Source organism: Rhagoletis zephyria, unplaced genomic scaffold, assembly GCF_001687245.7.
Source record: "Rhagoletis zephyria isolate East Lansing unplaced genomic scaffold, Rhagoletis_zephyria_1.1 Rzeph_scaffold_00052, whole genome shotgun sequence".
Classification (NCBI taxonomy): Eukaryota; Metazoa; Arthropoda; class Insecta; order Diptera; family Tephritidae; genus Rhagoletis; species Rhagoletis zephyria.
Genome location: NW_016157136.1, coordinates 42871 through 56317, shown reverse-complemented (window position 1 = coordinate 56317; position 13447 = coordinate 42871). Strand labels below are relative to the sequence as shown.

The following is a 13447-nucleotide window of genomic DNA, read 5'->3' as shown; positions in this document are numbered from 1 at the left end:
CGATTACTTTGCATTTACTACATTTAAGTGGCTTATAGTAAATAAATATACATACAGACTTAGAAAATCAGTTAGTAAGGAATTTGCAATGCTCATATACATAAATGCAATTAAAGTTTATGCTAATGGGTTAAACAACATTACTGGTTTTATAAAATTTAAGTATGGTTGTCATAAAGCAACGATAATAATGATGAACGGTCTTTTTGTTTTTTTTTTTTATCACCTAGTATTGTTGTTTAAACTAAGAGATACATTGGCATTAAAAAATCTAAATTGTGGCAAAGCGAATGAGTCTCTGGAGTTGAATGAGGGTGAGACGAAGTATCTTCTGTCCTCAGGAAAACATTCGCACTCTGTCGTCCTCTAGTACAGAGCTTCCTAAAGTAGGTTCCGTAAGAAAGTCACGAAGAGTCGCCGCCTTTTAAAAAATGAAGTTCAAATTATTTAAAAAGTTAGACCAATTAATAAGAAATAGGTATCAATCGAAATGGTTTTAAAAAGCTTATTTTCTTAGCTTTACTGTAGGAGGGGTACCACCTGTTTAAAAACTTATATTCAATTTGAATTCCTTAAGGGAATTAGGTAATAGAGAGAGTTTAAGAAGGTAATAGTTTGTAAATATTTTGAACAGGGTTGCCACCTATTTGAAAAGTCGAATTCCTTAACACTTTTACACTATGAAAATTTTAAGTCTGCCAGCAAAAGAGCGTTAAGAAGTCCTTAATTTTAACACTTAGAATATTTTTGTGATATTTAAAGAGGGTTGCCACCGGTTTAAAAAGTTAAATTCAAATTTTTTTTTTTATAAGTTTAATGAATTATTCAAAAATTTTTATCAATCGGAATGGGTTTGATAGCGCTTTATTTCTTAAATATTTTTGTCGGGTTGCCTCATGCTTAAAAAATCAAATTCAACTCAATTTATCGGTTAATTAAAATTTGTATCACAATGTTAAACGAATGTTATTTAAGAAAGTATAAGCTCGAAACTAATTTTGAAGAAGGTTGCCACCTATTTGAATAATCCAATTTAGTTAAGTTATACGCAAGTTTTATGAAATATTAAAATAATGGCAATTCGGCGTCAACGCTTTTGTTTAGGTATGCCATTTAGTGTAAAAGCCGGCGGTACCTGCAACAACTTGTGAGTCGGAAGGGAGATTTAGCAAAGCAAGGCAAATAATTTCAGAGCGCATATGCTCTCTGTAATTAGCAATTCTGATCTCATAATCAATAAAAGTTGTTATGTCTAATTTTTGGACTTTTTAAATCAAAACTATCGATAGTGTCGACATTTTCGATAGTATCGATGGTTGTGACTATCGACAAACAAACTATCGATAGGCACAAAAACAAATTCGACGGCGTGCGTACCAAAACGCAAACCGCGAATATTAGGTTTGCCTGTTAGTATGTACATCAGTGGTCGGTCAAGTGAGCAGTACGCTCATCGCACGCATTCTTACGCTCTTTAAATCAGTCGTTGCCAGTGTTGCCAGAGAATTTTTTTTTTAAATCTGCTAAGTGATGATAAAATCTTCATAAACCCATAAAAAGGTTACTGAAACTTACAAAAAATCTTGTTTCTCTAGAAATAGCTTTATTGAAGATTTTACAACAAACAAACAAAAAGTTCAATTCCTCTATTAAAATTATTTTGTGTTCTATACAAAACCATAACACATTTTTTTTTAATAAAAGTTAATGAATTCATAACAGATTTACTTGACTAGTTCACAACACTTACGAGTACTTTAACTTGTATTTTTGTAACACTGAGAAAAAAGTGAAGTTACGTCAACTAAATATGTAATATGTTTGTCTCAACACATGATGTGGTTATATAGTTATATTATTTGATTATAGTTACCAAATCGTGTATTTAGAGAAATAATTTAACTGAACTTTTTCTGAGTGTACATATTATCCAAACATGATAATTAATAAAAAGTTGCCGAGAACTGTAAAACTTTACAGGTACGACATATGTATATAAGCATGTATATGTTTTATTTAAAGTCTTGTAAGTTGTACTTTTTAAGTATTTTAATAAATATTTGTTCTCATTTAAACCTCACTCGCGACCGTACTTTTTAAATAAACATTTGTGTAGGGTGGCCAGATATTATAGGGACATAATCAGTACAGTGGGGATCAAAAATCAGTACAGAGCCATAAAAATCAGCTCATTTTAAGCGTATTTTTTATTATTAACAATATAACAACCAAATAACAGCGCATTAATTAAAAAAAAAATAACTAATAGACTTTTAAATACGTATAGTATTATTAATACAAAAATTCATTACTATAAAACAAATCAATGATATTACGTATGTATGTACAGCTGTGCTCAGGAGAATAGTAGTAAAATTTTTTCTTTCCTTACTTAATTTAATTTTTTTAAAAAAATATAGTTAATTCTATAACAAAAGACATGTGAGTTGAAGTCTCAAGCTTTCTAGAAAATTTATAAGAATTGAGAAAATAAAAAAAATTTGTAGCCCATTCAGTTTCAGTAGAAGACGAGCTCGAGTCGAGTAAAGCTACATATATCATATCCAAGAGTCGGTAGTTTGCACCTTTTCCAAATTTCTAGAACTTACATTGCACCGTAGCAGTAGTCGTCTTAAGTCTGAAATACTGACAGCCGATTTCTCAGTGGATGTTTAATTATAATCGAAAGATTATCTCTTATTGTCATCTTCTCAGTGTACTTAATATATGATTAACTCACCACCACCTTTCGTAAGATTTATTAATGGCGAAACCAGCTTTTCCTGTAAATCCTGTAAAACCTGCAAATCGTGAAATTGGGTTGGGTTGAATCCAAACAGTTTGTTATTTTGCGAAATCCTAGGAACGAAACAATTGCAAGCTGACACCTTTTTAATAATGGTTTAAATTTAATTAATACTTTCAATCTGCTCACACGTATGAGTTGTCAAAAACCATTGTTTTGAACATGTAAACCTCAAGTAAATGTCAATTACACGAATTTACAAAAGTATGTAAAAATCACTACAAACTCAAAAAATCAGTAGATTTGCGTACTGATTTCGGGCTCTTAAAAATAAGTGGAATAGAAAAAAATCAGCACACCTACTGATTAAATCAGCGCATCTGACCACCCTACATTTATGTAAGGAATATCACGTAAGGAAAAAACTTTCAGGATCTGTGCGTTCATCATCGTTATCGGATGATGATGATGTTTCTATAAAGTCAACTATAGAAAGTTTAATTTGTTAATTAAAATTTATGAATAAATTTCCTTTCCGTTTTGTTGCTGCCATCTTCACTGTGCTGCTGACATCTTCACTGTGAAGATCTTTCGTATGGAGTTTTATTTTGTTGTAATTACCTTCATGTGAATATTTTTCTGATTATTTTTGAAAAATATCTTAATTTTGAAGATAAATAATACTTCTGGCAACACTCGTCGTTGCACTGACAGCAACGGAGCATCATAGGTGGGGACCAGTGTTGCCGTTTTAGCCCTTTGGTGGCTAAAATTGACTACCAAATTTTTTTTTTGGCCACAAAAATTTGAAATTGCCCCTAGCCCTTTTTTTAGTCCTTTTCAAAATTTATTCATCATTGACATTAAAATTTTTTTTTATGATTTTCATGAATTTAACTCTTCGCTCATAAAGCGAACGCCTTTCCTTTAAGGCAAGTAAACATATGTTTATGTATGTTCCTTACGTTTCTGGGCCGTTATCGTATCCGTTAACGATTTAACTATACATTAAATTATGTGTTACACAAAAAGTTTTTTGTTGAATAAAATATTAATTCTTTTTAGAGTTCATTGTTTTTCTATACCAGTAATTATAGAAAATGTTTGGGTGTATACTTACATATTTATACTAGCAGTACCCCGGTGTGCTTCTCTACACCAAATATTGAAAAACGAATGAAAAGTCCTAGAATTTTTCTATATGAAAATTTATCATTTGTTTTATTTCAAAATTTTTGATTCTTTATTTTAAATCTTAATCCAACACATTTGGATATACAACATTTTTTGTTTTTCCATCTTGGGTATGAATAAATAAACAATTTGGAATGCCAACTCTTGAACAGGCCACGTATAGCTACTAATTCCAGTAATCTACCACAAATATTTCAAGAGATATACCAGAAGAAAATTTTTGTTAGTATGGGTGGTACCACGCCCCCTTTTCCGAATTCGGGGAAACTTAACCCATCCGCATAATAGCCCGACTATGCAGTATAAATTTGGTTGAAATCTTGCACTTATTCTTTATATATAAGATGTGAGGTACCACGCCCTCTTTTCCAATACCGCCCATTTTTATCCATGAGTATGGAATTATTTGTTATACCTCTATACCAACTTCCAGTACTCTACGACAAATATTTCAAGAGATATACAACAACAAAATTTTAGTTAGTATGGAAGGTGCCACACCCCCATTTACGAATTCGGGCAAACTTCACATAAACCATATGCATGATAGCCTGAGAATTTTTATATTTTAGTTAGTATGGGTGGTGCCACGCCGAATTCGGGAAAACTTCGCATAAACCATCTGCATGATAAATCGAATATGCCACATAAATTTGGTTGAAATCTTGCACTTATTCTTTATATATAAGATGTAGGTAAAAAAATTTAGCTACCATTTTTAGCCACAACAACGATTTGTAGCTCTTTTTTAGCCCTTTTTTAGCTGGAATTTAGCTACCACTAAAAGGTTTCGCGGCAACACTGGTGGGGACTGCGCTGGTTATTTTGTCTTATGCGGCACACATACATACACATTTATATACGATTAAAAATTACCTTACAAATAGAGGGCTGTTCAGAATATTGCGGAAATGATCTTGGATTTGCATTTGCAAATTTCATACTTGCTACCATGGCCACCGTTTGCATTTCATTGTAGGGAATTCTTTTGGTGAAATGCAATGCCTCTTGTGGCATTTCTCCATAAAAGGAGAGCGGAAATATAATGTCAAAGGGCATTATAATATTTTAGTTTCCTATGTATTATTTCTTTTGATATACAACAACTATTTTCTTATTTTTATTTTATTCGTTAAGCTTTAGAAATCGCAAGGACCTTTTTCATTATTTCTGTTGGTTGGAAACGTACTTTGCCATTTTTCTTGAGACCTGCAGACTAATTTAAAAGTTTTGATATACGATTTTTTTCTAAGTTCTTTTTACATGCACTTTTTGGTTTTATTGGGAATTGTAGCAAAGCCAATACAAGGAGATAGCGCCAGCACAAAAACAAAAAACTACACTAACAAATTATACGCAAAATGACAATGATAACAAACTAAGATTTACAAAAAAAAAAGTTTAACAGTCGGCTCAGTTAACTCTTGAAATCAGCTGCTCCGATAACAACACCTTGTAGACTAGCTGTACAAAATAAAGCTATTCCTTCATATTCTCACACGTTACATTTACTCGATACGCTTTGCTTTTACACCACTGTAGCGCAAATTGCTCTGCGCTCACCGACCCAATCTCACTTTCAGTTTTGCCGACCATTGAATGCAAGAATGATAGAATTGTATTCTCTCAATCGTGCATTGAATGTACATAGAAGCAGTGTGACCAGATGACAACAAAGTGCAATGCTAAATTGGTTTTGAGGAAAGGTTAGAAAAAGTTATACCCTGTGAAAAATGAAGTTAAAAATAGTTCAGTATATTCATTCCTTAAAAAGTTTTCGCCAACTCGATAAGTTCCGCGAAACCGATTATGAAATATTTTTAAATCATTCTCATCAAAAAACAAAATAACATATTTCAAGTTTGTAACGGCTTCATTAGGATACCAAGAACCCAAAAAAATGTTCGAATAGAAATATGAATGCACTAGCCAACAAATGCATTTTTTTTTTTTAAATACAGTTTAAGGCAACTTTCGTAGTACTATTTCTTTATATCTAAGAAAGGCTAAGAAAATATGTTCTCAAGGAAATGATACCTTGCTTTATAATTGTAATATTTGAAAGGAAAACAGTAGCTTTTGATATATTAAATATTTTTAATATGGCAATTATTTTTAAAAGTTCCGGTCCGATTTTAATTATGAATATTTGGCCAGAAAAAAGCTACGAAGTCAGACCGGCAATGCTGACGCTGTGGCTTAAAATGAAATGCCCAAGCTAGCCTCAAAAAGATTAATCTGGTAATACTGCACAGACGTCTAGTGAATTAGTTGAAGTTGAAGTGAGTTTGTTTTTGGTTTCTTCTTCTCTTATTTTCGGAGAACCACTCACATATTTTGTAAAACGAAACGTTAGTACATGTGTGGACGCTTACGTAGATATAACGAAGCCGGCCGTGCGTGCCGTGCTGTATTATTTTTGTATATCGCATATGACAATAAATTTATTTTAATCAAATATGCTGAAAACCAGGGCCGAAAAGGCTCGTGAGTATCGGCGAAGACTAAGAGGAAATAAGCCTAAACCACCGCCAAAAACTTCAACAGAACGTGTCCGTGAATTTCGTGCACGCCGAAAGGCGTTATTAAATGAGCAAGATAGTGATTCCGCTACGGATAATAACGCGTCCACAGTGCAAAATAGTGAAAACGTTTGTAGTAAGTACCTACTTCTGTATTAACCCATTTCGTCCTTAGTCCTCGTTGCTCATATGCACTAGATCATATACATATCCTCCATGCATCATAGGTATGCTTATTTGTTACTTTGTTTTCAGACAATTTCTCGGTGGATGAATTCGAGTTGCAAGAGAATGCTTCTATTGGTTTTAATAATGAAAATTATCATTGTGAGTGCTCGAATATTTTTCTACATATATATACACAAAATTTACTTTTCAAATGCATTGGCACTAATAGCTCATATTATGAATCACAACTCAGGTAACTCTACAATGGATTTAAAGCTTGAATTTTCGGTTTCCCCCACGCATGATAACGCGTTCACTGTGCAAAATAGTGAAAATGATCGTGGTAAGTACCTAACTGAATATTAACGCATTTCGTCCTTAGTCCTTGATACTCATATGTACTAGATCCTATACATATATTCCATGCATCACATGTATCCTTATTTGTCATTTTGCTTTCAGATAATTTTACGGTGAATGAGTTAGATGTGCAAGAAAATGCTTCTATGGGACATAATAATGAAACTAATAATTGTGAGTGCTCGTGTAATTTGGTACACACATAGATACTTCCAGATATACAAAATTTACCTTTTAAATGCATGGGTGCTAAACGATCATATTATGAATTACTTTTCAGGTAGCTGCCCAGCGGATGTAAAGCTTGAATTTCTGGACTGCCCTACGCATGATAACGCGTCCACTGTGCAAAATAGTAAAAACGTTTGTAGTAAGTATCTATCTACTTGAATATTAACGCATTCCGTCCTTATTCCTTGTTGCTCATATGCACTAGATTATATGCATATCTTCCATGCATCATTATGTTTTCAGATAATTTCCCGGCGGATGAATTAGGTATGCAAGAAAATGCTTCTATTGGAAATAATAATGAAAATGATCATTGTGAGTGCTCGAATATTTTTTTTTATACATACATACAAAATTTACTTTTTAAATGCATTGGTGCTAATAGGTCATAATTATTATGAATCACTTTTCAGGTAACTTTCCAGCGGATGTAAAGCAAGAATTTCTGGATGCCCCTAATCATGATAACGCGTCTACCGTGAAAAATAGCGAAAACGGTTCAGGTAAGTACCTACGTGACTATTACCAGATTTCGTCCTTAGTCCTCGTTGCTCATATGCACTAGATCATATGTATATCCTCCACGCATCACATGTATCCTTATTTGTCATTTTGTTTTCAGATAATTTACCGGTGGATGAATTAGACGTACAAGAAAATGCTTCTATTCGACCAACTAATGAAAATGATGATTGTGAGTGCTCGAATATTTTTGCTTATACATGAAAGTGTATATACAAAATTTATTTTTCAAATGCTAATAACTGATATTGTGAATCACTTTCCAGGTAACTTCCCAGCAGATGTGAAGCTTGAATTTCAGGACCTATAATTTCTTCGAAATAAAGAAGAATTTAAAAATAAAAATACACCTGCGTTCTTACCATCACTGGATGAAAGACTTGCCTCGCCGTGAAATACGGTTGAGACACGTCCATGGGCAATACGCAATTTAGATGCAAATTATTAATGTGCCAGTCGACTTGAATAATATGCTGAAACATTTACCTCGAAATATTGATGATGATCATTATATAAACGTTCGTATAAAGAGGAAGACAATTCACAAATCAAGCTATTTAGTGGGACTCGTAAATGAAAGAAGACTTCGTTGGCGTCAATACTTGCTTCAAACACCACTTTATGTTATGCACGATAAAAAAATTTATGAAGGATTCCGGGCATGCAGTGAAATGGTACTCCCTCAGCAAGACCTCGAAGGAGCGTTTTTGGAGCACTCCGGGTATGGATTAAAAAAGGAAGGAAGGTGAAAATGTTGGACCAAAGTGTTTCAATGATAAAATTAATTTTGGGCGGGACGAAGTATGCCGGGTCTGCTAGTATTATAATAATTCATTTAAACGAATTGAATTTTATTAAAAAAATGTGGCAACCCTTGTGAAAGGCTTCAATATTATTCAGAACTTTCAATCTAAAGGTTTCTTAACAATATTTCGTTCGACAACCATATTTTAATTCTTCAGATAGCTTGCGTATAATTAATTTAAATTTGACTTTTCAAAAAATGGCAACCCTTTTCAGGATATATTCAAACTACAGCTTTTCTAATCCTATTGACATCCAGTTTTAATATAATTTTCAAGAAAATAACTCCCTTAATTGAAGTTGAATTCAATTTTTTTAAAAGGTGGCAGCCCTCTTCCATGAGTAGATAATGATTTTACATATCTCCATACCAAGTTCCAGTAATCTACCAAAAATATTTCCTGAGAAATACAGTATGAAAAAATCCGTTTGTATGGGAGGTGCCACGCCCCCTTGTCCAATCGAGATTAAAAGTATCGTATATTTTAAGTTGGGATAAATGACAGCAGTGTACAAAATTTCATAATGATCGGTTGAGTACTTTAAGCGTGAAAGCGTAGCAAACAAACAAACTCACTCTCTGATTTATAATATTAGTAAGGATGTGTGACCGATATGTAATGTCTGGTAATAATTAAATTAATTAAGACAATGTCCAAACGAAAACTCATAAAAAACAATCCGTAAGAATTATTGCTTAGTTAACAGAAAATTCTGGTTTTGATAAAGGAAATATATTAATTAAAGTCATTCGTAACAACCAAGAACATCATTGTTTTATTTAGAGTACTCAGCATATTGTATTTAATTGTGGACATAATTTAGCAAAACTCAAAGACAAATCACATGCAATTCACCGAGGTATAGATAAAAATTCTTTTAATACTGAGTCAACATTAACATCCAGATTGCGATGACTATTGAGAAAAGCTAGCCCATTTTGTGCTCGTTCTCTGCCCATGCCTGCACATTAGACTGCGCTTTAGTTGTAAGGAGAAAATATTTTGTTAAGCTACAAAGCAAGACTCCCCCTAGAAATGTTCCTTTGTTCATGAAAACGTGCCCTGCGGAAAATCGGTCAACGGAACGGACGTGCCTCGAAAGGCAGTGGAAAATTCAATACATTGTAATGGCACTTGATGTAGTTTTGCCATCCCATGTTAAATATGGCAAATCTATTTTTAAACCTCCCCAACCTTTAAAGGTATCGAGGTTTTTTCCACGTAAAATTATAATTTTATAGGAATTCAGAAGTTAAATTTTAGCCAAGTAAATTTATGTAGATCAAATTATAGAGAATTTCATTTGCCACATTTTTTTTATACAAACTTACTTACTTTTTCAACCATTTCTGATAAAAATGCGTAGCGTATTAAAATGCCAAAGTTGTAGGGTACTTCTCTCTTTTAGTGTCGGGTGGGACAAAATTCGTAAAGAAAAATCTAATTTACGGTTAGTTTGGATGCCATATTTGAGACTCCATGTTGAATTTTCCAAAAGGCCTCACGGCTTTTCTGTAGAAAAAAAGCGGAATTCTGAATCTTTGCTCTTTTTTCATGCATAACACAGCCCAACAAAAAATAGAAAAATTTTGGGACCGCAAATGTTAAAGCTGCTTTTATTGTTTTTTTTTGTGCTGATTACGAATCTGTAAGCATAAAGTTCCCATCAGCTCCAGATTTTGAAAAAAACGAGGTCAGAGTGTCAAAAAATCGCGGTTTTTGCAATATTTTAGAAGCTCTAGCAAAGAAACAAACGGTGATAGAACCTTCCTGTCTCAAATTAAAGCTAGATCTCTCTACCACTACCTTTGAAAAGAGATCTTAAATAATTGTTATGTTGAAATATTTTTTACCATTATTATGCATATTTCCCTCCAGAGAGGGGCGGGTTTAAACCCCCGAAATCCCCCCTTGCAGCCGGGCCTGCTTTAGGCTAATATTAAAACTTTGCATTTAATAGAAAAATTTGCTGGTTCTGGAAAATAATATAATAGATCGAGTGCAAAATGGTTCCAAACCTCAAAGGAACGTGTTTCATAAAAATATAACAAATAGTTTTATACCTGGAGGAAATAAACAACCCATTTCTGAATGACAACTCTCGGGAAATTTTTCTCTTTTCACTTTCCTCCTATTCCAAATAAACTTCAAAAAATGGGAATTTGTTTTTCGCGTAAAAAGTAGTTATTACGAATGTGAAAAAAGAGATGAAAACATTTCTCGAGAGTTTTCCGCCAAGAAATTTGATGAGAGTCCTTATCAAAAATATAAGCAACTAAATTTTTGCATAATAAATGGGATATTTATTATTTACTTTTATTAAAATTATTATTAAACTAGCAACCCGCCCCGGCTTCGCACGGAAATAAAATATAAGGCCTATGTCACTCACTGAAAAAATGATTAAAATCGATCCCGTAGTTTTGATTTATTCATTACTGCCCGTGGCCCGCACGCGTTACATTTGGAGTAAAACAATTCCCCTTTCTTTATACCATGAAGATTTCCTGCTATCTTTGGAATATCTAAATTCATACCCTACATTTTAACATATTTACTTTTTGCATTTTTACATATTTATTTTATTTTTACAACAACAATTAATATATTACAGAATGTCTTTATATACAACGTTCACAGCTTTCTTGTCATTAGACAATACAAACATGTTTTCTCTTGAGGTTACTCTTGAAAGAGCGACATACAGTTGGCCATGTGAAAAACAGTCAACGCTCAAATCTAAGCCTGCAACGTTGAAGGTTTGACCCTGCGATTTATTAATGGTCATTGCAAAAGATGTCTTTACCGGAAATTGTAAACGTTTAAATTGGAATGGTAAATCCGATGGTATCATAGGGATTCGAGGAATCAATACATCTTCTCCGGTACCACATCCTGTGAGTATTGTGCACTCTATTATGAAAGTTTTCAGTGATTTTACCAGCAAACGCGTGCCATTGCAAAGTTTAGGTGGATTCAGGTTTCTTAATAAAATAACAGGACAACCTACTTTCAACACCATTTTGTGAGGAGGGAGTCCAGACGGGTTCAAAGAGTTTAGAAATTCTGTAGGAAAATGAACAGCTTCTTCCAAATCGAGAACAGTATCGACCGAGTAGTATATTTTCGTCGCCGCATTAACCTTTGAAAGAATCAAGTTATTTACTTTATCTACTTATATATCGTTAGTTGGTGACAGAATAGCTCTTTCTTTAAACCAAGATATTGTCTTATAACTTATGTTATCAATGTCAGGATAGACATTGTTGACTAACTCTTGGATGTTGTCTATCAAAACACAAAGGTTTTCTAGGTTAATCCTTCCCTCACTTTGTGTAAATTCTCCATTGCCAACTTTTAGCAGCATCTCTGGAAATAGCCTGTTCTCACGTGAAGATGACGAAACCCTCATATTAGTTTTAAGCTCTAATTTATTGACATGTGACCAAAGGTTGGACCTTTTTAGGGAAGCATTTATTTCATCAGCTCTTGTTCCTCGAGTCACAACTGGTAGGATTTGACGGAAATCTCCTGAGAACAGAATTGTACATCCACCCATAGGTGAATTTTTGTTGCGCAAATCGCGCATTGTCCTATCCAGTGCTTCCACAGACGTCTTGTTTGACATGGTAGCTTCGTCCCAGACTATTAATGAGCAGTCACGCATCAATTTTCCTGTATTGCTCTGTTTAGAAACACTACAGACGCTGTTATCATCATCGGTGGCGATTTTCAGCGGGAGCTTGAATGTAGAGTGTGCGGTTCGGCCTCCTTCCAAAAGCGTAGCGGCAATACCGGATGACGCAACAGCTAACGCAATTTTTCCGGTGGATCTCACTTTTTTTAAAAGCAGATTGATTAAAAAGGTTTTTCCTGTGCCTCCTGGGGCATCAAGGAAAAACAATTTCACTTCATTGTTATCAACTGTTGATAGTAATGCAGTGAATACTTTTTTCGATGTTTAATCGTGGCTCATCTTGAGCTATATTTTGTAAAAGTCTCGTTTGATCGTATGATGTTTCTCTTGTGTATTCGGCACTGTTAGTTAAATCTGAGTTAGTAGTATTAGCTGGCATCGGCAGCCCAAAATCCTTGATCGATTTACCCGAAAGTAGTTGCACTACTTTGTTTAATTCAAATAATTCTTCGTCAAATATGTTTTGATCATATTGTACATCATCTGAGTTTAACTCTCGCCGTCGCCGAATCAGAATATCACTGGCCATATTTTCTTGAAATTTATTCCATAGATTGCCTTTCGATTCGTCCTTGAATTTCAATGCAAAGCAATGTTCACACACTACTGACATAGTACCTATTGATACTATATGATCGTCCTTGTAAGAAATCAAAGGATCGTAGTTCAGGGCATAATTTTCTTTATTTACCCATGAATTAGTAACTCGTGCTGATGATTCTCTGGCTCTCTGTATTCGATGTCTATCCCTATCTCGGGTGCGGCGAGCCTCACGCTCTACTGAAGATTCTCTCTCTATCTCAGCTCTATATCTATCCCGAAGCTGACTGAGTCGGGCCTCACGCTCTACTGACGATTCTCTGGCTCTCTGTATTCGATGTCTATCCCTATCTCGGGTGCGGCGAGCCTCACGCTCTACTGAAGATTCTCTCTCTCTCTCAGCTCTATATCTATCCCGAAGCTGACTGAGTCGGGCCTCACGTTCCGTTGACGATTCTTCATCTCTTGCTGAACGTAGTCTTCTGGCGTTCACTGTACTTCGACCTATGTCCGAACGACGACGTCTTCCAGACATGACTTTACAATTTCAGTACAAAATTTACTCAGTTCTATATGTATGATTAACTATGCACAAATTGCCATATTATTAGTATGTGCCGCAGTAAAAAATATGTAAATACTTACCATTTAGAAACAAAAG

At 34.1% G+C, this 13447-nt stretch overlaps 1 protein-coding gene across 3 annotated transcripts; it reads left to right on the top strand.

Moving 5' to 3' along the window:
• Positions 1 to 6265: 6265 nt before the first annotated feature.
• Positions 6266 to 8476, top strand: LOC108368665 (putative uncharacterized protein DDB_G0282133). 3 transcript variants are annotated; one of them, XM_017623563.1, is made up of 9 exons: positions 6266 to 6598; positions 6718 to 6789; positions 6884 to 6973; positions 7093 to 7164; positions 7271 to 7360; positions 7465 to 7536; positions 7635 to 7724; positions 7844 to 7915; positions 8010 to 8476. In XM_017623563.1, exons 1-9 carry the CDS (start codon positions 6400 to 6402, stop codon positions 8051 to 8053), a joined length of 801 nt encoding a protein of 266 aa, XP_017479052.1. In that variant the 5' UTR covers positions 6266 to 6399; the 3' UTR covers positions 8054 to 8476. The 3 variants fall into 3 exon arrangements, with proteins under 3 accessions (XP_017479052.1, XP_017479044.1, XP_017479060.1); XM_017623555.1 differs by having other exon boundaries at positions 6860 to 6973; XM_017623571.1 differs by lacking the exons at positions 7635 to 7724; positions 7844 to 7915 and having other exon boundaries at positions 6860 to 6973.
• Positions 8477 to 13447: the final 4971 nt, after the last annotated feature.